Source organism: Geotrypetes seraphini, chromosome 3, assembly GCF_902459505.1.
Source record: "Geotrypetes seraphini chromosome 3, aGeoSer1.1, whole genome shotgun sequence".
NCBI classification, from domain to species: domain Eukaryota; kingdom Metazoa; phylum Chordata; class Amphibia; order Gymnophiona; family Dermophiidae; genus Geotrypetes; species Geotrypetes seraphini.
In genome coordinates, this window is record NC_047086.1 from 355,881,420 (window position 1) to 355,905,765 (window position 24,346).

The 24,346-nt window shown below is 41.3% G+C and overlaps 1 protein-coding gene across 3 annotated transcripts in view; it reads left to right on the forward strand.

Annotated features, from left to right (window-relative positions):
* Nucleotides 1–24,346, forward strand: part of RRP15 (ribosomal RNA processing 15 homolog) — an 82,466-nt gene that overhangs the window by 14,877 nt on the left and 43,243 nt on the right. For 2 of the 3 annotated variants that reach the window (XM_033938983.1, XM_033938985.1), the window contains 2 exons: nt 12,943–13,040; nt 18,162–18,363. In XM_033938983.1, coding sequence (XP_033794874.1) covers nt 12,943–13,040; nt 18,162–18,363 — 300 coding nt within the window. Of the gene's footprint in view, nt 1–12,942; nt 13,041–18,161; nt 18,364–19,789; nt 19,901–24,346 lie in introns of all 3 variants that reach the window. The other variant, XM_033938984.1, reaches the window with a different exon arrangement.

The following is a 24,346-nucleotide window of genomic DNA, read 5'->3' on the forward strand; positions in this document are numbered from 1 at the left end:
CAATGGTGCATCAAGCCCAGTAGCTGGTTCTCTCACGGTGGCCAATCCAGGTCACTAATACCTGGCCAAAACCCAAGCAGTAACAACATTCCATTCAGAATCCTAGAGAATAGCAAGGTTCCGGAACCCCAAAGAGTAGCAACATTCCATGCTACCGATCCAGGGCAAGCAGTGGCTTCCCCCATGTCTTTCTCAATAACAGACTATGGGCTTTTCCTCCAGGAACTTATCCGAACCGTTCTTAAAATTAGCTTCGCTATCCGCTCTTACCACTTCCTCTGGCAATGCGTTCCAGAGCCTAACTATTCTCTGAGTGAAAAAAAATTTCCTCCTATTGGTTTTAAAAGTCACGAAGGAAACAGTCCCTGCTCGAATGAACTCGCAATCTAATCAATCAAGATAGACAAATAGGATGTCAGGGTACGAGTTATAATTAGCGGGGTTGATTAAACTGCTGGCTAGGATGGTGAGCAGTAACCATGAGGCCACTTGCCCACAATGGCAATTAAAGCACCAAACTGGGAATTCAGCTGGGGATTTTGCATTCTGCACTTTATTTGACGGACAGTGAACCGTGTGAGAGATTCGGGCGTGGGAGCAAGCTCCGCCCAACACAGCTGTGTCAAACATTGCACTTTAAATCAGATGCACCAAGGACTTCTTGCACTCTGCACTTTATCTAGCTGGACTGTGAACCGCGTGAGAGGCTTTGCTCAGGATCCTGCACTTTGCACTTTACTCAGCTGAACTGTGAATCGGGCGAGAGATCCTCAGCTGGGGATTTTGCATTCTGCACTTTATTTTTGGATTGTGAACCGTGTGAGAGATTTTACTTAGGATTTTATACTCTGCATTTTTAGTCAGTCGAATTTGAATTGTGTATTGGATAATGGCAGATACTCAGATAATTGAAGTAATAATGGGGAAGGGACGGTATGGTGATCTTTTCAATAAAATGGGTTGTAAAGGGAAAAGTTTAGAGTAACTGAATATTTAAAGAAGATTCCAGTTATGAATAGAGAGAGTACTATTTGTAAAGTTGGTTATCTTAATGTCAGGTCAGTTAAAAATAAGGTAGAGAGTATTTATGATTTTAATATCTGAGGAAGGCTATGGGATTTTTTTGTGTGACTGAATCTTGGTTGTTGAACACTGATGTATTTGTGATAAGACAATGTTGTCCCCCAGGATATGAGTGGAATTGGGCATGTCATGATAGGAAAAGATGAGGTGGGGTAGTAATGTTCTCTAAAAAAAGAATTTGGTCTCAAAGAAGTGGGGTCCAAGGTATGTGAGTTGGGAGAATGTTTGATGCTAAGAAATGTATGGATGGTTTTGTGTGTCATATATTTGCCACCTGGTATTGCTTGCTCTGAAGGATTCCCTCATCTTTTGTTTTTGTCTCGTGGTATGATGGAAAGCTTGGAAGGATCTATGATGGTTACAGAGGTTCTCTGGTCAGATCATCATTTACTCACTTTTCATTTTGGTAATACTCATAAGATGCAAACAGAGGAGAGATTGAAGGTAATAAGGCCCAAGTTTGAGGTAAAGGATTTATCTATGTTGTTGAAACAGAATCTGAGTGTGGATGACAAACGATCGGTGAATGAGGATGTGGAATTGTGGTATTCATCTTTAACATCTGTGCTGGATGTTGTTGCACCAAAGGAAGTGATCAGTGATAATAAAAATTCAGTACCCTGTCCTTGGAGATCGGAAGCTGTTATTAATGTAAGAAGGGAAGTACGGAGAGCAGAGAGGAAATGGAGAAAAACAAAAGATCAGGACGATAAAGGAGGGTTTAGCATTAGACTGTTGGAGTATAGGGCTTTATGTGATAATGAACGTAGCAGATACTTTCAAGAACGGATTAATAATGCACAAAATAGGTCTCAAGAACTTTTTTCAGACGGTTAAATTTCTCTGACAGGGAAAGAATGATATTTGTAATGTGGAACAACCAGATGTTAATAAATATGCAAATTATCTACAGGAGAAATTAAGGGAGGTAAAGCCTAGTGAATCTAAGGGAGGGGGATGGTTGGAGAATGATGCTGTTGAGCCAAGTGTGGGATGGCGATCATTTAAGACAGTAAGTAGAGAAGAGATCGGTCATGTCATTACACATATGTCACCAACACATGCGGTTTTGGATCCTTGTAATTCTAGTATACTTCGGCAAATACCTTCGGTCTTAAGTACATTTTGTTACCTCATGTTAATAAATCCTTGGTGGGGGGACAACTCCCCATGGGATGTAAGGAATCTACAGTTACACCAATACTAAAGAAAAAAGGATTGGATGTTGAGAACTTGAAAAATTTTCGCCCTATTTCTGTCGTACCTTTTTGGGGTAAGGTGCTTGAGAAAGTAGCGTTAAACCAACTGAATGAATGCATATTACAAAATGATTACCTTGATGCATCTCAATTCGGGTTCCGTCAGGCACATAGTATAGAATTGTTGCTGCTCTCAGTGATGGAGGTTTTACAAGAGGGAATTGATAAACAGAAGAAATATCTTATGATATCACTTGATGTATCGGGTGCATTTGACACAGTAAATTTGGATAAGTTGCTAGTGAAATTGAAGCATTTAGGTTTAGCGGAGGAGGTCTTACATTGGTTCCCATCATATCTAAAAGATAGAGTGTTGCGAGTAAGGAGTGAGCAATCTGTCTCCAGAATTGTGGGGGTTAAAAGGGGAGTACCTTAGGGTTCTGCAATTCTGTTTAATATTTATATGTCTACTTTGGGGGGGGGGTGAAGTTTCAGGAGATAGGAGTGCAATGATATATGGAAATGATTGTGGGGTGGATGGATAATCATGATCTGAAATTAAGCGATCCTTTTACAAAGTTGCGTTAGGGCCTTAACATGCGGAATAGTGCACGCTAAAATGCCGCGCACGCCAGCCGCTGCCGCCTCCTCTTGAGCAGGCGGTAGTTTTTCAGGTAGCATGTGCTAATCCGGTGCGAGTGCTTAAAAACGCTAACGCACGCAGTTTTGTAAAAGGAGCCCTAAATGTTAAGAAAACAGAGGTGATGGTAAAAAGTCAGAGATAACTTTGAATTAGAAAGTGTCGATGTGATGAGTGAGAAACTGTTAGTTAAAAAAGAGATGACGGTATTGGGAGTATGTTTGGATAGTTGTTTTACTATGGAAAAGCAAATATTGAAAACGATTCGGATAGGATATATGCAATTACAGTTGTTATATAGATTAAAACCTATGCTACCAGCTTATGATTTCCGTAGTGTGGTGCAAGCAGTAATACTAAGTAGAGTGGATTATTGCAATTCTCTTTATTTGGGAGTTACTAAAGTGAAGATGAGGGCACTGCAGATGTTGGTTAACTCTGCAGCAAGATTTACTATTGGGGTTTCAAGAATGACTCGTATAACCCCAGTGTGAACTGCACTGGTTACCAATGCAGCAGAGAGTACAGATTAAGATTCTCTCAGTCATACAGCAAATCTTATATCACGTTTCCCCAAGGGCACTAAAGGGTGTTTTTTTTAAAAAAAATCTATCAACCCAGAAAATGTTTGAGATCTGAAAATGGTATGAAGTTGAATTTGGAGGGTAAGATGTTAGTCTCTCATGTTAAGATTGGGGCAAAAATGCTGTCTCTGGCCGGTGCCAAGCTTTGGAATGTGCTGCCTGGTATTCTGTGATGGGAGACTGAACTATAAGAAAATGTTGAAAAACACAATTATTGGGTTAATGCCTTCATGTGCTAATGCTATTTGCTGCTGAAGCCTTACCGTCCTGTAAATGTTTTTGTGGGATTTTGTCTTTCCATCTTGTTGGATGAATTTGAAAAAAAGGTTTTAATAATGATACTGTTAGTTAATGTTTTATTGTGTTTGTTCTGTCGAAATACGTTTTAGCATTTTTAATATGTACGCATGTAATTTTGTAAACCGTATAGTTTTTATGCGGTATATAAATTTTTAATAAATAAATAAAAACGGTACTGAAACAACAGATACGCTTGTAAATGCGCATAAGTACCAAGTTACACGCTAGAGCACTTAGGCACTTGTCTGTAACGGTAAAAAAAAAAAGAAAGAGGGGAGGGGCATGGGAGTTCAGCATTTGCTTTATAAAATTATGTTGGTTGTACGCTCTCATGGTGCTGCATGTAGGGATGCACATTTACGGCTGCTGTTGATGTAGCGTAAAACATTCACACCTAAATTTAGGCACGTCATTGCCAACTTACTCTAGCATTCTGTGTGATGGTGCTTCTCAAGCCACCTACTCCCATCAGGTTTTCAGAATTCCCTCAATGAATATGTATATGAGAGTTTTGCATGCACTGCTGTAAGAGACTGATCATGCAAATTTACCAGGACAGAGTATTAGCTTGGCACACAGATTTATGGCACCTAACGTCTGGTGCCCTTTCTAGATTTGTCTCCAGTTGTTTTGAGGTGGTATTAATTTGTGTAGCGTGGTCTTAAGCAGGACCAGAAAATATTTGAAGAACTTAGGTGCTGCTCATTTTTGTTGCCTTGTCTTGCCGTTTTGTTATCTTCATCTCTTCCCTTCGTCCTCCTGTCCTGTAGTCTCTTTTCACTGCAGCCAGGCATCAGGGGTGTTCAGTGCATGACCCAGCAGTAAGGGGCTGTCCTGGACTCCGTTTACTTCTCCATGGAGCCTGCCGGCTGCTGCTTTTCTCTTGAGTCAGCTCCGAGAGTAGCAGCAGCTGTTGGGCATTGAACAGTGTTAAGTGCCAGGCAGGGAATTTTAGGTTTCTGGGTGACTTCGTGCCTGGGATTTTTTCCAGCCCTACTCATAAGCCCTTCGGGTCACATTAATTAGCCCTCCTTGTATGATGTAGGTACCAGTCCAGGAAAAGGGCTGTTGTGTAAGAGAGATATAATCCAAGATTTTCATGTCTAGAAAACTATACATTTTTATATGGGCTTAATAAAGCAAACACATTTTGTTTCCTGTTTACTACCCGTATCCTCTTCCCTATCTTGAAATATAACAGGTTTGAACTTAACACCCAGTAGCAGGGTTGCAGTTGAACTTGGGTTAAGGAAAGAGATTTCACAATGAGACCCCCCCCACACACACACACACAATTCAAAACCAAGGAGTTCAAAAGGTGCTGTGACTTGAACCAATAAAAATGGGAATTGTAAATAAGAGCAAACGGGCCTCTGGGAGTGGACTTAGATGACACACTTGCCTGCTAGGTAGCTTTCTGGTTTATGAGGAAGATAAAACTTCAGTTGCTTCGCAAGTTGAACTGTTTTGATGTATGTGAGTAGACGCATTTGAATTTGTGAAGTGGAAGAGAATGGCTAGAGATTCCTGATGGTGCTTGACCAAACACTGAGTTTTTTGGTTTCTGTCAAAATCTAATTTGCAACCAAAATTGGCTGCTCAGTTTTGGTAGAAACTGAACCATATATGAAAATGCAACGCTCCGATCAACCCAACTCTCCCACCCCTCATTGTGTGCCTCTGCTCCAATGAAAATAGCTGCTGAAACTTCCTGTGGCATTCTTGGCAGCCATTTCCATTAGAGAAACTGCACGGGTAAGAACAATTGGGATTTGTTCCTGTCCCCAAAGAGACCACTTCACCACAAGGGCTTCCTAAGGTAGACTTACCAGTGTCAGGTTGAGGGGGGGAGGGAAAGTTTTAGTTGAAAATGCAGCGGCATTTCAGGCCAAAACCCAAACTTCGGGTTGGCTTCAGTCTGCCTCTAGTTCCTGATTTGTTCAGATGACTGACTAGCTCTCTTGTTACATAGCAGACTCCTCCCTTTCCTTGTTTTGCCCCAGTGCATGTAGGAAGTTGTAGTCTAATTAGAGAATAAATGTTCACAGATGCAATGTAGTAGAAGCAGGGCCAGCACAGCCTATATTAATTGCTGCATGTTATCTCTTTAGTACTTCTAGATGTGCATAGCATAGCACACACACGAGGCATTCCAGCACTTATACCCCCGGATTCTATATATGGTACATAAGTGGCCTAAGGAACGCAAGGCGCTGAAGAAAAACAAACACCAAATCTGCGTGAAAACACACGCACCCATGTATAGAATAGTGCCTAAATATATTTGTGAGACTCAGCAAAGGAAGCTTAACGATGGAAGGTACATGGGTGCGTCAGGGGCATTTCCTTAAAGTGCGCACAGTGTTAACGAATAGTGTTGATCCATGCCCAGCTTACATGCCAGGATTTACACTTGGTTTCAGTTGGTATAAATCCTTGTACCCAATGTTGAGCACAAATCCCAATGCTATACATTATTCTATATAAGGTGCATATCCCAGAATACCCTTTATAGAATATAGTTCAGCGCCAGTGTGGTGTTTTTTTTTTTTTGGGGGGGGGGCAGTGTTCTCCCCAGGGCCTTTCTGCCGGGTGCTCCGCCCAGCTAATTTAGATGAGCACCCGGCTGTAATCTCGATCGCAATCCTGCTGCTGCTGCTGCCTTCTGCTCAACATTTTTAAAAAAACCCTTCTCACCAGCTTGGAGATTTACCGGGCTGACTCGGCACAGCCTGAATCGCAGGAGCCTGACTTTTTTTTTTTTTTTTTTTTAGTTTTTAACGCCAGCAAGCGACTGAACCCATGCTCCGGGGCTCTAACATGTGCATGCCGCTTCTCTCCGAAACCGGAAGTCACGTCCTGAGGGAGGAAGAGAAGGGAAGTCGGCATGGGTTCGCTATAGGAGACAGGTCAGCTTACAACTTGCTCTTGCTTGCTTCGGGCTTTCTTCGCTGCCGGATCCTGCCTACTTTCTGTTTCCGAAAGTAGGCAGGACCCGGCAACGAGGAAGGCCCGAAGCAGCAGCGATTTGTAAGCTTCCTTCCATTGCTGACTTATGGAAGATAGGTCAGCGATGGAAGGAAGCTTACAACTTGCCTTAGTCCAGCCCTGCACAACATGCGACCCAAAACGGATCTCACTGCCGATATGGCTCTCACTCCGTTCTCCTTTGAAGATCAGCTCAGGAGGCAAGATTTAGCCCGAGATCAGACGAATATTAAAGGGCATCTGAAGGCATCTGAGCAGATTGAGGAGAACATGTCCTGTTTTTCCATGCCTAAAAATACCACCTTGTTTAATGTAATCTCTGATCAGATCCTTAAGAGTGATGCAACTATGTATGCTGGACAGTCTCCTCCAGTAAACAGAGCTTTAAAGCCTGCAACCATAAAGAACCAGATGGTCAAAGGGCTCCGAAGTGTAGCATTGCCAAGGGATCTGTCTCACAAGTTTCTGACGCTGGCAGATGTAAGCACAGCACAAGAAATAGAGACTTGTGGCATTCTGTGTAGAAAGCTGATGCATAATGAATTTACTATTACCCATGTAATAGTGCCAAAGCAGTCTGCTGGACCAGACTACAGTACAGTTATATGGAGAATGTGGAAGAATTATTCAGTGTTCAAGATCAACATGATCTCACAGAAGAAAGACGGAGAGAAAGAGAGAGGCCTAGACCAAAGGGGAAAGACAGGAGGCAGATACTGGAGAGGGGGGGGAGAGAAGGGAAGGAGATAGAAATGTCAGACCATGGGGTGGAGTGGGAAGGAAGGAAAGGAAAAGAGAGAGATGCCAGAGCATAGGGGTGGAGACAAAATATGGAGAGGGGTTGAAGCTGAAATAAATCATGTACAAAGGAGAGAAAGGGCACAGGATATAGAGTTTATTGAAGGGACATAGAAAAAAGGAAGATACCATATGGAACAGAGAGAGGACAGACACTGGATGGAAAAGGCAGAAAGGGTGGACAGTGGATGCAAGGGGCAGAGATAGGGTGGACAGTAGATGGAAGGGGTAGAGAGAGGGTAGAGGCTGGGTAGAAGGGGCAAAGAGAGAGGACAGATGTTGCATGGAAGGGAGCGAGGACAAATGCTGAATAGAAAGAAGAGAAGATGATTAAAGCAGAAACGACAAAAGGTAGAAAAAAAAATATTTTTGTTGCTTTACGTAGAATCAAGTAGTATTGTAACTGTATTGATTAAAATTTATCAATAGAAAATGGAAATAAAGCAATTTGGGGAGGGAATAAACCCCTTTCCTCAGGTCAGGACAGGATACCATAACAGCTGTATACTGTACTGTCTTGAAGAAAGATTTGGCCTCTGAAAGCTAATTGAAAAATGGATTAGTCCAATAAAATGGTATTTTCATATTTCTCATTATTTTATTTCTATTTGTTAATTTGTAAAGTGGTGACTGTTATGTAGAAGTTTTTCTACTGTCTTTATATTTTGCACAGTATTAGGGGACATGTGTCTCTGTTTCTGTGGTGTTGCATTGTATGCAGAGTCTGATTTCTTGGTTCAGTTTAACTTTTGACTACATTTTTAGTTTGTGATTATTCCATATTGGGCGAGGGTGTATCTGTGTTCTGTGTGTATGAAAAGGACTTGGCTTTCTGTTAGCATCGACTACAGGATCAATTGACTGTGTAGGATCTGGTTTGTTTAGTTTTACAATGCGTGTGTTGGTGTTCTAGTGCTCACTGCAGTGTTTAAGATGCTGCCTTTTCCTAGATGCACCCTTATTGTGTGACTCATGGATTATTACTAAAAATATATATTTTTTATATAGCGGAGGGGGTTGTTAAAAAAATGATTAGCACTGGCTGTCATATATACTAGGTACACCACTGGATTTAATGACTCTATTCTAACTTTACTGTTGACGTAGGTGTTATCCCCCCAACACACAGACACACATTCTAAAGAATTAAATTAAAGTTGTATTATCATCAAGTAGCTTTCAAATGACATTATAAGCAAATAAAAATAAAATATTTTTAATACATTGCTAATTATTACCTGCATCTTTACCTATACTGTTTTGCCCTAGCTCTTACTTTGCACTATAGCAAAATAAAAAAGAAGCAGATAAAGATCAATCACACAGGTGCCCTTCAAGGCTCAGTAACACCTCTCCATAAATTATGTGGAAGAGGTCTGGAAGTGGGGATAGCATCTATTTTATATCCTCAGTGAGATCTCGGGAAGGAACCTAGTGATCAAAACATTATTAGAGGTGTTGTACAGCCATTTCTTGTATGACTGGATGAGCTATATTTATCTTTTTTTTTTTTAGTTGTTTAAATTCATGCAGAAATAAATGGTTAGATTGAACCTAATAACTTCATTAACGCATTTCCCTTTTTTAAACCTCTATACTATTTGAAAGAGGGTGAATATCTAATTATTCACTTCTAGAATTGGATACTTCTTAAATTTAGTAAAAATATTCTGGCACAAGTGTCAAATCTTAAAAAAGGAAGTCATATCGAGCATTGGAAAATAATAATAATTAACTAATAAAAATAGTAAACATTTAATTTTCCCCACTACCAAATTTCCCCGCCCCGCCCCACCCGGCTACTTTTTCATGCCACCCGGCTGGAAAAAATTTCTGGGGAGAACACTGGGGGGGTTAAGTATCATTTACTGAATTCAGTGCAGGGGTAGGTAACATTTATTTAAGTAATCTTAAAAGTAATCATAAGCGCTTCCTTTTTAAAGATAGCCTATAGTTACTAAACCATCCATCATAGCTTTTCTTCTTTGGACTTCTGTACTGTAACCATTTTTGTAGGAATTCTGCTATAATTTTAGATATACAGTATTCCCCCGCAATTTGCAGGGGTTATGTTCTCGGAGTGACCGCGGAAAGTGAAAAACGGCAAAAAATGGATGTGGTACAAAAATGCCCTCCCCACTCAGTTTTTGGCGGCTGCCATTAGTCGCTGGCGGCTGGAAGGCTCCATCGCGCGTGTACGCTCTACCACTGCAACTGCCACCGATCTCCTCTCTCTCCCCCCCCAAATCTCCATTGCAGTGGCCACCAGAAGTAGTAGGTGCTGCTACAGCAGCTGGTGGGCCAGATTCCACGGCGTGAGGGGTGGTGGTGGAAGAGGCAGATGAGCACCGGGTGTTGGGAACCATGTCCTCCGTGATCACCACCTGAGTGCCGGCCCTTCTTGAAAGCAGCAGGACGAAAAAGAAATAAAACCCGCAAATGACTGGGGGAGCGAATTCTGAACCGCGAATGTGCGGGGGAGTACTGCAGTGTCCTTCCGTTATTTCTTTTTATCCCTTCTTGTTCTGTTTCCTTCTTTTTCTTTCCCTTTTTTCCCTTTGTACAGGTTTGTCATGCACCCCTGTTAGTTTTATTTGTCTAATTCTTGTTTTAATTTGTGTAATTATTAGATTGTTATTCGCTTAGTAATTCCAGATAAGCGATTTTATCAAAATTTTATTAAACTTGAAACATACAAACAAGGCCACATGAATAGCAGAACTACCCCTAGAGGGCTATAACATTATGTAATGTCAGAATTGGAAACGGACATTAACCTTCTGTGATAAGTAAAAATTTGACTAAAAATGACGACCACTCTAGCATTTTGTTTTTATGAAAATATTTGTAAAATATGGTATTTTAAATCATCAAACTTTGGTTAAAAACATTTTCTGTGTATACTTCCCATGGCTCAGAAGCCATATAAAATTCAGTTTGGGCCACATCTGGCCTGCAGGCTGCAGGATGCACCCTTGGTTTAGTATGACTGTTGTTTCTTTCTCCTTTTTAATTTTAGTTTAATTTGCTTAACCATTTTCCCATTTAAACAAAGTAAAGCAGTTTACAAAATATACAGAAGATTAAAGATTTTTTTTTGTTATTTGTATGAAATGGTTTTTATTGAACATGTATGTACAATCTTATGTATGTTTTCATGTAAACCGTATAGACCTTATAATTTTTTTTAAATCAATGGGTTTCATAAGATTTATTATTAAGTATTTGTATAAGATCAAGCAACAAAAAAAAAACCCAACAGTGTCTGCAGTATAAAAACAGCAAGCAAAAACCAAAAAAGAAACTGCAGACTGATATGTACAAGATGCAGGCAATATTTATTTTACCCAATATTTATTAGGACCCCTGAAGAAGGCGTGTTTTCCGAAACACAGACCGTGTTGGGTCTTTTGGTTTGTAAAAAGGTGGTATTGGTTACCGCATTTAATATTGGGTAAACTAAACATTGCCTGCATCTTGTACATATCAGTCTGCAGTTTCTTTTTTGTTTTTTTAAGTATTTGTATAATTCATAAACATCAGTTAATATAGGGCACACTCACGGCACAGTGATAAGGCACAAAAATTGTCAAAGTACACCATCAGTTTTTTATCATTCAACAAATGAGTATTAAGATTGTGTTTAAAGTTCAATAATTATATTTTTAATTATTGTATTATCTATATAGTTGAATGTTTTTTTTTTTATATTGAAGATAAGTTTGCAAAAGGAGACACTACACTTAAAAGATAACCAAATTAGCAATAAACAACAAACATTTTTAAAGGGAATACTCCCTCCTCCACTCACCACAGTGTTGGTAGTGATCACTGCATCTGATCTGTAGGTATATAGGCCTAAATTTCTTTATAGTAGACTCTCACCAGGCACACATTTTATAGAACTAACCCAATAATGAGATCATACCAAATAGACATAATCTGAATGTCACACAATTTTCACTATGGTTAAAATCTGTTTAAAATTTGTGATGAGAACTAACAAACTACCACAAAAAACATACACGTCAAACCCAAGGGCCAGTTAACAATGTATGACAAAATTTAAAGAAAATTTAGAATGAAGGCTCTATTAACATCCTCATGTTATCTGGGTAAACAAAGTGGGGAATTTAGCCTGTTTTTCCCTCACCTTTTTTTCCTGTAGCAGTCAGCGGCACCAGTGGGCAGTGATTCAGATAGCCTGGTTGCATCAACTCGAGCCTTATATCTTAACATTTCCCACGTATGAAGAAGTGGGAAGTTAAAGTCGGAGAAAAGACTCAGGGTTGGCATGAGCAGGCTATCTGAATTGCTGCTGCTGATCACTAAAGAAGAAATCTTATACACTTCTCCCTCCGAATCCGCGGTTTCAGCATCCGCGGATTCGGTTATTCGTGATTTTTTTTTTTTTAAATTTTTAAATTAAAGCAGTATTCCGGACCTTCCCCGCCTCCCTCCAACTTTCCCCCGGAATCCCTTAAGCCTTACCTGATGGTCTAGCGGGTCTTTGGGGCAGGAGCGATCTTCCTACGCTCCTGCCCCGTGCAGATCACTCATAAGAAATGGCTGCTGTGAGCTCCCGTCATAGTTTCGAGAGACTAGGCTCTGCCCCTAACCCCCCCCCCCCCCCCGAATATTGAGGGAGAAGTGTAAAACTATTTGCTGGCTGGGGACAGGAGTGACAGAAAAAAAACCCCATTGTGCAGCTGAGGAGTTGTTGGTTTGGAAGGGGCATAGAAACAGAATAACCAAAACAGGCAAAGAGAAGTTGGGGGTTTTTTCTCACTCTTTATCCAGTGAACACTTATTGTATTTTTTGCACCAGGAATTTTTTTTATTGGTGTTTTATTAGTTAAAACTTATATTCAGAAGCCTTACATAACATTTTTTAATAAAAGCAAAATCCATATAAAATAGCATAACTGGGTAGTATAAAGCATTTCCCATAAGATTTTGTTTTGTGTCATATCAAAGTACATTTCAATGAATGGATAGCTTCACATTTTTGTATCAATATTACAATACAAACCAAATATAGGAGTCGTGAGGAAAAGATGTCGAACACACAACTGGGGGATTATCCAAAGCAAACTTTATTGACCAAGACCATGATTTTAATTGTCTTTCACCTTAACCAGCAGTGGATGCTTCACTGTTAAAGGCAAAGTCTGTACAATGAGTTTATCATGAAGAAAAACAATCGGATGTGAAAGGCAACCAACTTAATTACTATCAACATTATATATTTTATAGATTAATTTTAACGTTTACTTTTTTTGAAACAAATTTTAAGTGTTAGAAACTTTTCAAACCACTAATATCTTTCTTATATATCATGCTGTTGTAGTTTGATAAAAAGCGACAGTGGGAACTGATGTCCAGGGTAAAGCCAGATGTCGTCAGAGACAGAGAATCGGAGCGAAATCTTCAGAGGATTGCCACAAGGTAGTGGTGGTTTGATTAAATGTATTTTTTAAGAATAAAAATATGACAATTTGTTTTGTGTATGCTGGGATACTGAAGTGAGTGATGAAAGCCAAATAACTATATATGTGAATATAAACCAGGATTTTTGGGCCCAAAAATGGGGGTCCCGGTTTATATTCAGCCCAGCGCCCCCCCCCCAGACTTAACTGCAGGCCTCCAAGCTCAGCACCCTGTCCCCCCTCCCTGCCCTGTCCATCGTACCTCTTTGCCACTGGAATCCCTGGTAGTCCAGAGGTTTAGCAGGTAGGAGCAAGCTTTTTGCACTCCTGACCTGCTGCTAACCCGATCGGTTGCTGCCACAAGTTCTGGCTTCAACTGCTGAGCGGTACTGAGCAGGAAAGCGCTTTGGCGCTCTGCACTAAGCGACTTCCTGAATACCTCCCATGACTTAGGCCTTCATAAATAGTTTGAGTAATCTCGCGTTATTCTCTCTAGCATTGACTGTTCAAAGAAGCAAACCTTTCCAGCCAGCCTTTCTGCAATATTTCTTACAAAAATGTTGAAAAGAGTTACACCAAAGATTGATTCCTGTGGCACACCACTGGTAATACTCCTTTCCTCACCATAGTCTTTGTTTACCACTATCATTGTCTCCTTCTTAGGCCCAGATTCTCAAAAGTTTAATGTCGTTGCTAAACTGTTTTCCAACGGTTTAGCCTGCATGCATTTTAGTGGCGGATTATCCCAAAACAGCTTCTCTGTTTTTAGCGAGGTTTCTAGCAGTCTCCGACACTGACATGCAAATGGGCTCTTCAACATTAAAATGAACACTCCAGTGGATTCTTTAAAATTGCTGAGCCATTCTCCAAGAGTGGCATTGGCTTTTAGCAACAAAAATCAGCGACTGGTCCAGGAATGCCAGTACAGTGACAACACTATTTAAAACCCCAGCATTGCAGTGTCTGAGACTGCTAGAAAAGCCTTTTTGAGAAGGCTCCCCCCTCCCCAGGGCCCTGATTAGCCCAGACATGACATGACATGACATGCTACTTCACATCCTGTAATCTATTGGACACTAGAAACTTCACTAGCTTCTATTAATTTACTCTCTACCTAGGGAGTATTAGCTGTCCCGTGGGTCCCAGCTTTATTACATACATTTTTGTGAAGAGGGAATTAGAGAATGACACGGTGGCGGTTACCTGCGGCTAGCCGCGTTTAGCCACGGGTAACCCGCCGAAACGGGGAAAGAAAAATAGCAGTCGCTGCGGGGATGGGGACAAGGCCATTCACCGCCCCATGGAGCGGTGAATGGTCTTGTCTCCGCAGTGAGGCATCAAGGATCGCGCGGTCCCCGCAGCCCCCACCCGTCTGCCCAATCGATCCTAGTGTTTAGCCAGCTCTCTCCCTTCTCCTCACCTTAGTTTGTAGGCTTTCTTTTCCGGTGACCCGCACACTATCAAAGAGCCGCGCACCCGCAGCTGCTCAGTGTTCAATCTTCTGCTCTGACGCAACCGGAAACAGGAAGTTACAACAGAGCAGAAGATTAAAAACTGAGCAGCCGCACGTGCAGGTCGCCGAAAACGAAAGCCTGCAAACTAAGGTGAGGAGAAGGGAGAGAGCTGGCTAAACACTAGGATCGATTGGGCAGGCAGGTGGTGGCTGTGGGGACCGTGTTCCCGGCTCAAACTGGAAGGAGGGAGTGAAAGGGAAAAGGATTCTGGGCCAAGGGGATGAAGATGGAAAGAAAAACCCACAGCAGGAAAGAAAGGGAAGGACAGGCAGGTGAGCCAGATGCTAGAAGCAGGGGGGGGGGGAAGAAAGAGGGAAAAAAGCTAGATGGGGTTGTAAAGAAGAGACACACTGGTATGAAGAGGAAGATAGGGGAAATCTGGACACAGGAAGGTAACAGAAAGAGGGGAAATTATATGCATAGGGACAGAGACATAAAGGGGACATGTCATGGGGATGGTATATGGACACAGGGGGGGGGCAATGGCAGATACATAGGGGAGATATTAGAAATGGGGAAAATAGGAGCACAGAAGCGAGATGGTTTGTGGGGATGGGACAGGGACCGAGCTCGCAGGCTCCAGTGGCTTGCACAAATTACATTGTAACGTGCCACGAAAATAAGAGGGAGGAAGGTAGATAGATAGGCCACGTGAGAGGAGCTGAAGGGTGGTAGAAAATAACAGATGGTAAAGGAGGAAGGGAAGGGTGGTGGTGGAAAGGAATAGAACAGGCATTGAAGGAGGGTGGAGAGGAACAGACCCTGAAGGGAAATGTGGAAGACACAGTGGGGAGAAGACAGATGCCAGACTATGGGGGAGCGGAGGGAAGAAGATGAGTGCTAGACCAATTGGGGGGGGGGGTGTTAAAGGGAGAGGCACAGTAACAGCAAATGGAAGACGCAGAGAGAAGACACACAGTGGATGGAAGGAATTGAATGAGAAGATGTGGAAAGCAGAAACCAGACAACAAAGGTAGAAAAAAAATTCTATTTATTTATTTATTTATTTTTTTGCTTTAGGATAAAGTAGTATATTAGTTGTGTTGATAAAAATTTATAAACAAAGCCCTGCCAGCTGAACATCTCTTTCTCTAGTTCAGCAGCAGGAACTTTGATTTATAAGAAAGGAATAAGCTAAATATTACAGTACTAAGGCTTATATGGATGCAGCGGGGACGGTGACGGGGCGGTGAAGGGATGGCGGTGACGGGGCGGTGCAGATGATGGTGGGACGGGGCGGTGACGGGGACAGATTTTTTCCCCGTGTCATTCTCTAGAGGGAATCTCATCTGCCTGTCTTCAGTTCTCAGTTACCTGTTCTGACTAAATAAACTTATGTGCAAAGTGAATTCTATGGACAGGGACAGAAACGGAGGCAAAGGAAGGCAGATAAAGATCATAGGGCTTATCCAATCTGCCCATCCATACGATCTACTATCCCTTCTTCTTCTTTAGAGATTCTATCAAGCTTTCTTGAAATCAGAAGTTGTCTTTATCGCTTCCACCTCCACTAGGAGGCTATTCCATGAATTATAAGCAAAGCTTCTGATTCTAGGGGATTTATCATTTTGAATTTTAGGGGCATGTTTCAAAGGCAATTAGATGTTTTCCCCCCGAGTCAGAAAATATTTGCATCCCACAGATAATTTTGTGGCTGTTTAGGTGGATTTTGGTCAAATGACCGAAAAATCAGTTTTCCAGGTCAACCCTTTCTCTCGGCCCCGGCATCTGCTAGCATATTGCCCTCCAACCTTTGTTCTTTTCTCCTACCTGCTCAACATGGTGGTTCTCCGCAAAGCAGCAGGAGCTTGCTGCTTCTGTTCTTCTGCACAGCCTTCTGTCAGCTTCTTGCAGCCAGCACCACTCAGGAATCAGAACATGAGAGCAGATGCTTCTATATTTGGGAGACATGCTGCCAGCCACAGGAGGCTGAGAAGCAGGCTGAGTTCTGGGAGGGAAGCACAAGCTCTAGGCAGTCTGCAGAGAAACTCCATGTCCTGTGTTGAGTAGAGGGTCCTTGAGCACAAGCCCTCTGCAGCAATGGCAGATGTTCGGTGGCATCATCAAGTGCATCTGGAAGAACCTTTTTTTTTTTTGGGGGGGGGGGGGGCAATGGGAGGTGGTGGGGTTCTGCTATAGCGGAAAACTCCAAATTTCCCAAAGGTCCATTACCAATGTGCTTTGTTCTACAAACTGACTCAGCTTGCAATAAAACCAAATTCAGCAGCCAAATTCAGCTGTTAATAACTTGCTACTTTTATCAGTGATGCCTGCCTCTTTGGTATAGTTCAAATGGCTGAATTGTGCAGGAGGGAAAGATTGTGGTGTCATTAGGGGAAAGTTAGAAAAATGCTGGGCAGGCAATAGGGTGGGAACCAAGACAAATGCATCGGCATTGGTGAGCTATGGAGCTTGGGGGTATGTTTTTTTTTTTTTTTTGTTTTGCAATAATCATAAAATGAGGTGGAGTTTTAGATGGGTAAAATATTCTGAAACTCCTTTTTTTGTTTGGGATGTGGTATCATTTCTTACAGAAGCGTGGACATCCAATAATTTTTTGTGACATATCAATCTAAACAAATGTAATTTCTGTAAAGCAATGAAGCAGGGTAGCCCAATCATCATTAAATAAGATTATGCAGTCGCCTAGGGGCAGCAGCTTCTAGGCAGACTTCAAAGAGCATTTACAGTCAAAGCATAACATTAGATCCTGACAGCCACACAAATTCAGAGAACCATAAATGCCTACTTCTACCTGCAGGAAGTGTGGGCAGTTTTAAATAGCTCATTTGTCTGCTTAAATACTTTTGGAAGTTACTACTACTTTTACTACTATTTAAAAAAATTGCTTAAAACTAAGCTATTCGTCAATGCTTACTTATGATACAGTATGACAATTATTCCTCTGAAATTACGCTGTTTTCCTTTTGATGAGTAATTGCTGAATGTATTTTTAAGGGTACTTTCCTTATGTCATTGGTTATATGTATGATGATTTTGGATTATTGTGTACCAGTGTGTGTATTTTTATGTTTCTAGATATGTTACTTTGGAAACCACTGAGGCTTTTGGTGGTATAAAAAAAATTTTAAACTATAACTACTAATTTCTATAGCACTACCAGTTATACACAGTGCTGTACAGTCACAAAGAAGATAGTCCATGCTCAAGCGAGCTTACAGTCTAAACAGACAAGACAGACAAACAAACAGGATGTCATGGATATATTTAAGGGGAACAGTTAATTAGCTGGCTGGGTTGGTGAGCAGAGGAGTAAGGTTATGGATTGAAGGTTATATCAAAAAGGTGGGGTTTTAGTCTGCTTTTAAACAAGAGAAGGGGCTTGGTGGACAAAGTCTGTAATTGGCAATGGAAGAGAAGGAAAATTCCTCTGATTTGTGTGTGTGACACACAGAGACAAGTTTAATATTTGAAAAAATGATGTATTGGAGAGGGGCTTGAAAGTTAACTGAGGTGTGGGGAGAAACGTAAGACTGAAGATTTGTCTAGGGCAGCGAGGGCACACTTTTACCAGCCCTGCAATGAAATCATTTTTAGTGTTATCCTTTGACTTCCTCATCTACTATTTTCTAAAGCTAAGCGCTTTTATTTTTCTCTCCCTGTAGAGGGGTAGTGCAGTTGTTCAACGCTGTCCGGAAGCACCAAAGCAATATGGATGAGAGGGTCAAAGAAGCGGGCACCTCAGAGAGGAAGCATGCCAAACTCATGTCATCTGTCACCAAGAGAGATTTCATCAGTGTTTTGAGAGGGCAAGAAGGAAAGAGGACTGAGCAGAACACGGTAGAAAAACTTTCAAAATCTAAAAAGGTATGACCAGCCCTATAACCAGGAGTGCTCTTAGCATGTAAACACACAGTTGGAATTGTTAGCTGGTGATTCACATAGTGAAAGCTGGGTAGGCTGTATTGGATGCTAGGACATGTGCTCCATATATTATCAGGCAGAGTTAGACTTTGGCAACTAGATAAAACTTCCATTGTAGTGTTTCTTGTACAGAAGTCTAGAGTTTTGACTTGGACTGTTTATAGATTAAGAACTAATGGAAGATAGTGTACCAGGTAGATTACATTTTAAAAAATCTTGTTGTGTATGTAGAGGGGGAGAGAAGAAGTAGAATTAGATATCTGACAGTATTAATTGGCTGTATGAATAAACTTAGTAGATAAAGATAGGTTGTTCACCCTCTCCGAGGTAGGGAGAACAAGAGGGCACGCTCTAAAGTTAAAAGGCGATAGGTTCCGTACAAACGTAAGGAAGTTCTTCTTCACCCAGAGAGTGGTAGAGAACTGGAACGCTCTTCAGCAGTCTGTTATTAGGGAAAACACCCTTCAGGGATTCAAGACAAGGTTGGACAAGTTCCTGCTGAACCAGAAAGAACGCAGGTAGGACTGGTCTCAGTTAGGGCACTGGTATTTGACCTGGGGGCTGCCGCATGAGCGGACTGCTGGGTGCGATGGACCACTGGTCTGACCCAGCAGCGGCAATTCTTATGTTCTTATGTAACAGTCTGAATGAGTAGAACAGAAACCGGTACCTTCATTCTCAACTGAAGCCTATCTTGCTACATAGTGGGTGGATTTTTGTTTGTCATGGAAGGCAGAAATGCTGTTTGGGATCCCCTGCTGACCCAGAAGGCTTCCCTCCGATGTCAGCTCTGACATCGGAAGGAAGCCTTTTGGGTTGGCTTCAGCGGAGGGGGGAATGCAGGAAGGAGGACATGGGATCCCCGGTGGAGGCAGCGGCCATTAAAGAGGAAGGAGAGCTGGAGACCTGCGCAGTGCCAGTACCCTGAACAAGCGGCTCATGTACCCCTAAGGGGTTAAGAAACTCTGTTGTAGAGCATCTCACATTTTTCTCAATGATTTTCTAGTGGCACACAAATGTGACAAGAATCTTAAGCATAGATTGGTATCCTCAGCTTTTCCATCCTCAGCATGTCCATCTTGATATGAATGTAACTGAATCTAGGGCATGACCTAGATTTGGTTCCATTCATATCAAGATGGACAATTTACTATAGACTGAGTCTATTTTTATGATATTTTCATTACTAATTTAATAAAATATTTCCTTGGTTGATATTTTGATATCTCTAATTATTGAGGCAAAAGTCTTCTTTCCTCTTTTTTTGTCTGGAACATTTTTGAACAAACCTTGTATAGTACAAGCATGCATCTGATAAAAGACATGCATTTGATGATTTTCAAGGTTTTTTTTTTTTTTTTTGCTATAGCTATGTCATGAACCTTGTGGAGAGGGGAGGACATTGATAGACTTCTTTTACTATAGAACAGAAATTCATCTTCAGATTCAGCATCATGGCCCACTTGATCTTATTTGAGAGGTAGAGTTTTCTGTGTTTTTATGATCTGTGGTTCTTTTTTAATGCTCTGACTTTTTAAAGACAAGTTCTTTTTGGATCCTCTATTTTTTTTATTCCCTCATGGCTGTGTTGATATTTTGTGATTTTATGTTCCGTGGTTTCATTCATGAATAAGGATTTATCTTCTGGGTACATGTTTGTAATTCATTTGTGGCATGTGCTATTGAAGATGCACAAACTTTTAAAATATTTTTATGAGCTGCATGCATCTTATTTAGAATATTGTGCCTCTGATTATTGTATTTTTAAAGTTATTTTTAAGCACTGTATTTCACTGGTTGCATTATCTGTATTTGATTAGTTGTTTTCAATTATTTTGCATTATCCTTTTAGTAAGAGCAATATTAGGAAACATGGACTTCTTAAATTCATGAAATGGTTTTAATACTTACCGTTTTCCCCCCAAAATAACCCCTAGTTAAAGCGCTGGATTTTCCGGCAGCAGCGCTTTCCCCACCCCCCCCCTTCCATCTCTACCTCCCATCCAAACCCTGCTGACCGCGAGACCGACATACCTTCTTCCAAACTGCAGCGTTGACAGCAATCTAAAAAAAGCTGCTTCGCAGCCTTCTCCCACGGGGGTGTTCCATATGCTGTGTTGCTGATAACATCAGTGATGTGGCAGAGGAATGCCCCGTGGGAAAATGCCGCGAAGCAGCCTTTATGATGCCATTGCTGCTGTTTGGAAGAAGATATGTCAGTCTCGCGGTCGGTGAGGTTTGGATGGAAGGATCCGAGGAGGTTTGGCTGCACAGCGGGGGGTGGTGATGGGAGGGAGGGGGATAGAAAGATGCTGCACGGGGGGGATGTGAGGGAGGGATAGAAGCTGTGCAAAGGTTCTGCTGCATGGGGGGGATGGGAGGGAAGGAAGGATAGAAAGATGCTGCAGGGGAAAGGCACAAAGGGATGGATGAGAGGGGAGGAAAGATGCTGCACATGTGGGAGAAAGGAAAGAGGAAGAATTGGGGTGGAGGAGAGGAAGGGAGAGATGATCATTGTACATGAAAAAAAAAATACCTACCCCAAAAATAAGACCTAGTATGTTTAATATAATTAAATTAATATAAGACAGTGTCTTATTTTCGGGGAAACATGGTAGTTCATCTGGAGGTTTTGCTGCCTTGTTGTACTTACTCGGTTATTAAGAAGGTATTTAAGAATATAAGATCACTTCAGCTGGCGTAACTTCCTGTTCCAGTGTAGCTGTGACTCTAGAGCCAAGTGAGAGACTCTGGAGTCAGCTAGCTGACTGGCAGTGCTCTGCCTTAATTTCTATCACTACTGGCTGTGTATAAAAAGTTAGGTCAAAGAGAGGGAGGGACTCCAGAAAAATATCAGATTGTAGGGAGGAGAAGGAGGAAAGATATATCAGACCTCAGAGGGAGGGGAGAAAGAAAAAATACTGGACCGCCGGGGGGGGGGGGGTGGAGGAAGTGGGGGGGAGGGTGATAGGAGGAGGAAAGATACTGGACCAGAAAGGGAGGGTTTAGGAGTGCAGAAAGAGGTACAGACTGGGGGAAGGTGATGTTTAAGAGAGCCAGATGCTAAAAATAGGGGATGGAAAAGAAGAAGTTGGTGACAAGGGAGTGAAGGAGAGAAGTAGTGATCAAGGAGTGGGGAGAGAGAGGGAAGGTAGAGAGGGTGCTCAGGGGAGGGAGGAGATGATGGTGGGGAAGAGAAGAGACAGACACTAGATAGATTTGAAAAGGAGGAAGAAATGTTGATTGTTAAAGATGAATATAGGGTAGGAAGTAAAGAGGAGAAAAAAAAAGAGACAGGAGGCTCTGGAAATAGAATTCAGAGCACAGGGAAGCAGAACAAGATGATTAGAAAGATAAAATCACCAGTTAACATGTGATTTGAACAATTGTCCGCCTTATCTACTAGCTACAGCATCCACTAAATTCATATCCGGTCTCACTCTATGGTTGCAAACCACCCTCAGGGAAGGTCAATTTCCCTCCGGAACTTGGCGAAATCATAATCACTCCCATACCAAAAGACCCCAAAGGCCCAATAGACAACCCAACAAATTATAGACCAATCGCCTCTATCCCTCTATACGTCAAACTCATAGAGGGTCTAGTAGCACAATATCTCTCCAATTACCTAGAAGACCACCACATTCTGCATCCAACTCAATCTGGCTTCAGAGCTAATCACAGCACTGAAACACTACTGGTATCTTTGCTAGATATAGCCCGACAGCATCTCAGCAAAGGTAACAAGTTACTAATCATCCAACTCGATCTTTCAGCAGCATTCGACTTAGTTGACCATCCCATACTACTCCAGATACTAGATGCCATAGGAATATCAGGTAAAGTTCACAACTGGTTCCAAGGTTTCCTTAAAACAAGATCATACAGAGTCAAGTCAAACGATCTTTTATCCGACCCTTGGACAGACCCCTACGGAGTGCCACAAGGATCCCCACTATTGCCCATACTATTCAACCTCTTCATAGCTTCCTTAGGCACAGCCCTAGATGCTCTCAATATAACATCTTTCAGCTACACGGATGACATAACCATCCTCCTCCCCTTCGACATCCAAGACCCCATCTCCAATGGACGCCTGAAAACAACACTGGAAACCGTAGAAAAATGGATGATGAACCATAAGCTGAAACTGAATGTGGAGAAAACCAAATTCCTTCTACTAGAGAAGGAACAAAAACCATCCCTAACAGAACTGAAAGTAAACGCAATCAAATATCCAATACAGAGCACCCTTAAAATTCTGGGAATACAATTAGACAGATGCTGCACAATGCAGACACAAATCCACAAAATCATACAAAAAGCATTCTTCACCATGCGAACCTAAGAAAAATAAGAAAATTCTTTAGCAAAGAACACTACAAGATCATTGTACAATCCCTCATACTTAGTATCTTAGATTACTGCAACAGCCTCTACCTAACATGCCCAAACAACATGATAAAACAACTACAGACCGTTCAGAACACAGCCATCAGACTCATCTACTGACTTAGCAAATTTGACCACATCTCTGCCGCCTATGTAGACTCTCACTGGCTTCCGATAAAAGCAAGAACTCAATTCAAATTCTACTGTCTATTATTTAAAGTAACCCATGGTACTGCCCCTAGCTACCTAAACAACCGCCTATACCTCTACCGCTCACCCAGAACAAGGAGAACACAGAACCTATTCACCTTCCCCCCTCACAAGGGTACCCGACGTAAGAAACTTTACGACAGCCTACTAGCAACACAGGCAGCGAAAATTGACCCTACCATCACCAAACTGATGATCAAAACAAAAGACATTAAAGTGTTTCGAAAAGAAATCAAAACATTTCTATTCAAAAAACACCTCCCTACTTACTAATCCCCTCCCTAATCGCACAAGCTTTCTCCCACGTTAATAACACATTAGTCAACGCCTCGAACCATTCCTACCAATGTACAGTCAGACCCCTAAATAAGCATCTACCATCAGTATCCAATATATTTCTTCCCTCAATGTCAGGTAATTTTTTTCTGTTACCCGAATATATTGCTATTCTCCACTGTATTCTATAATTACGTAACTCTTTGCGATGTAATTTCTCTCGGAAAAATCCAGTTATCTTCTAATTTGTAATTCTCTACCGTATCATGTAACTTATATGAAATCTTGTTATGTAATTCTCTTGGAAATGTCCAAATCTCTTCTAATTTGTAATCCGCTTAGAACCGCAAGGCACAGGCGGAATAGAAATCACTAATGTAATGTAATGTAAGATAAATTATTTTATTTTTAGTTTAGTAATGGGATTTGATATACCGCCTTTCAACCACCTTTTCTACCAGTGATTCCCTTTTGACGATGATTCTCCCCACTGAGAAATGTGACAGTTTTGAGAACTTACATCTGCGATGTAATATATTGCATACTACAGGAGGAAATGTGAGGGGGCGTTTTATGTGATTAATCGTGAATTTAAACATTTTAATCAATGTACAGCCCTAATTTCAACAACTTTGAATAGGTTTTGTATCATCTGCAAATGTAATCATTTCATTTGTTCCAATTTCCAGATCATTTATAAATATGTTAAATAGCACCAGTTCTAGTACAGATCCTTGTGGCAATTGCATACATAAGTCCCCAATTACTTGGCTAGCTTTAGAGGCTAGCTCAACAGCTGATGTAAATGCGCGGGTGCCTAACTGCTGTCAGGTGTGTAACTGATGCTGTTCTTTTTTTTATTATTATTATTATTTATTTATCATTTTATAAATAATTATCAAGTATAACTTGTACAGAAAGCAAAAATTTAAGTTTAAGGATACATAGCCATAATCATCATATTAAAGTCCAAAAATCAAAGAAACAAACGAATAATACATATCCATATTTTCAGAGAAAAACTATAAGAAAACTCTATCATGTTACT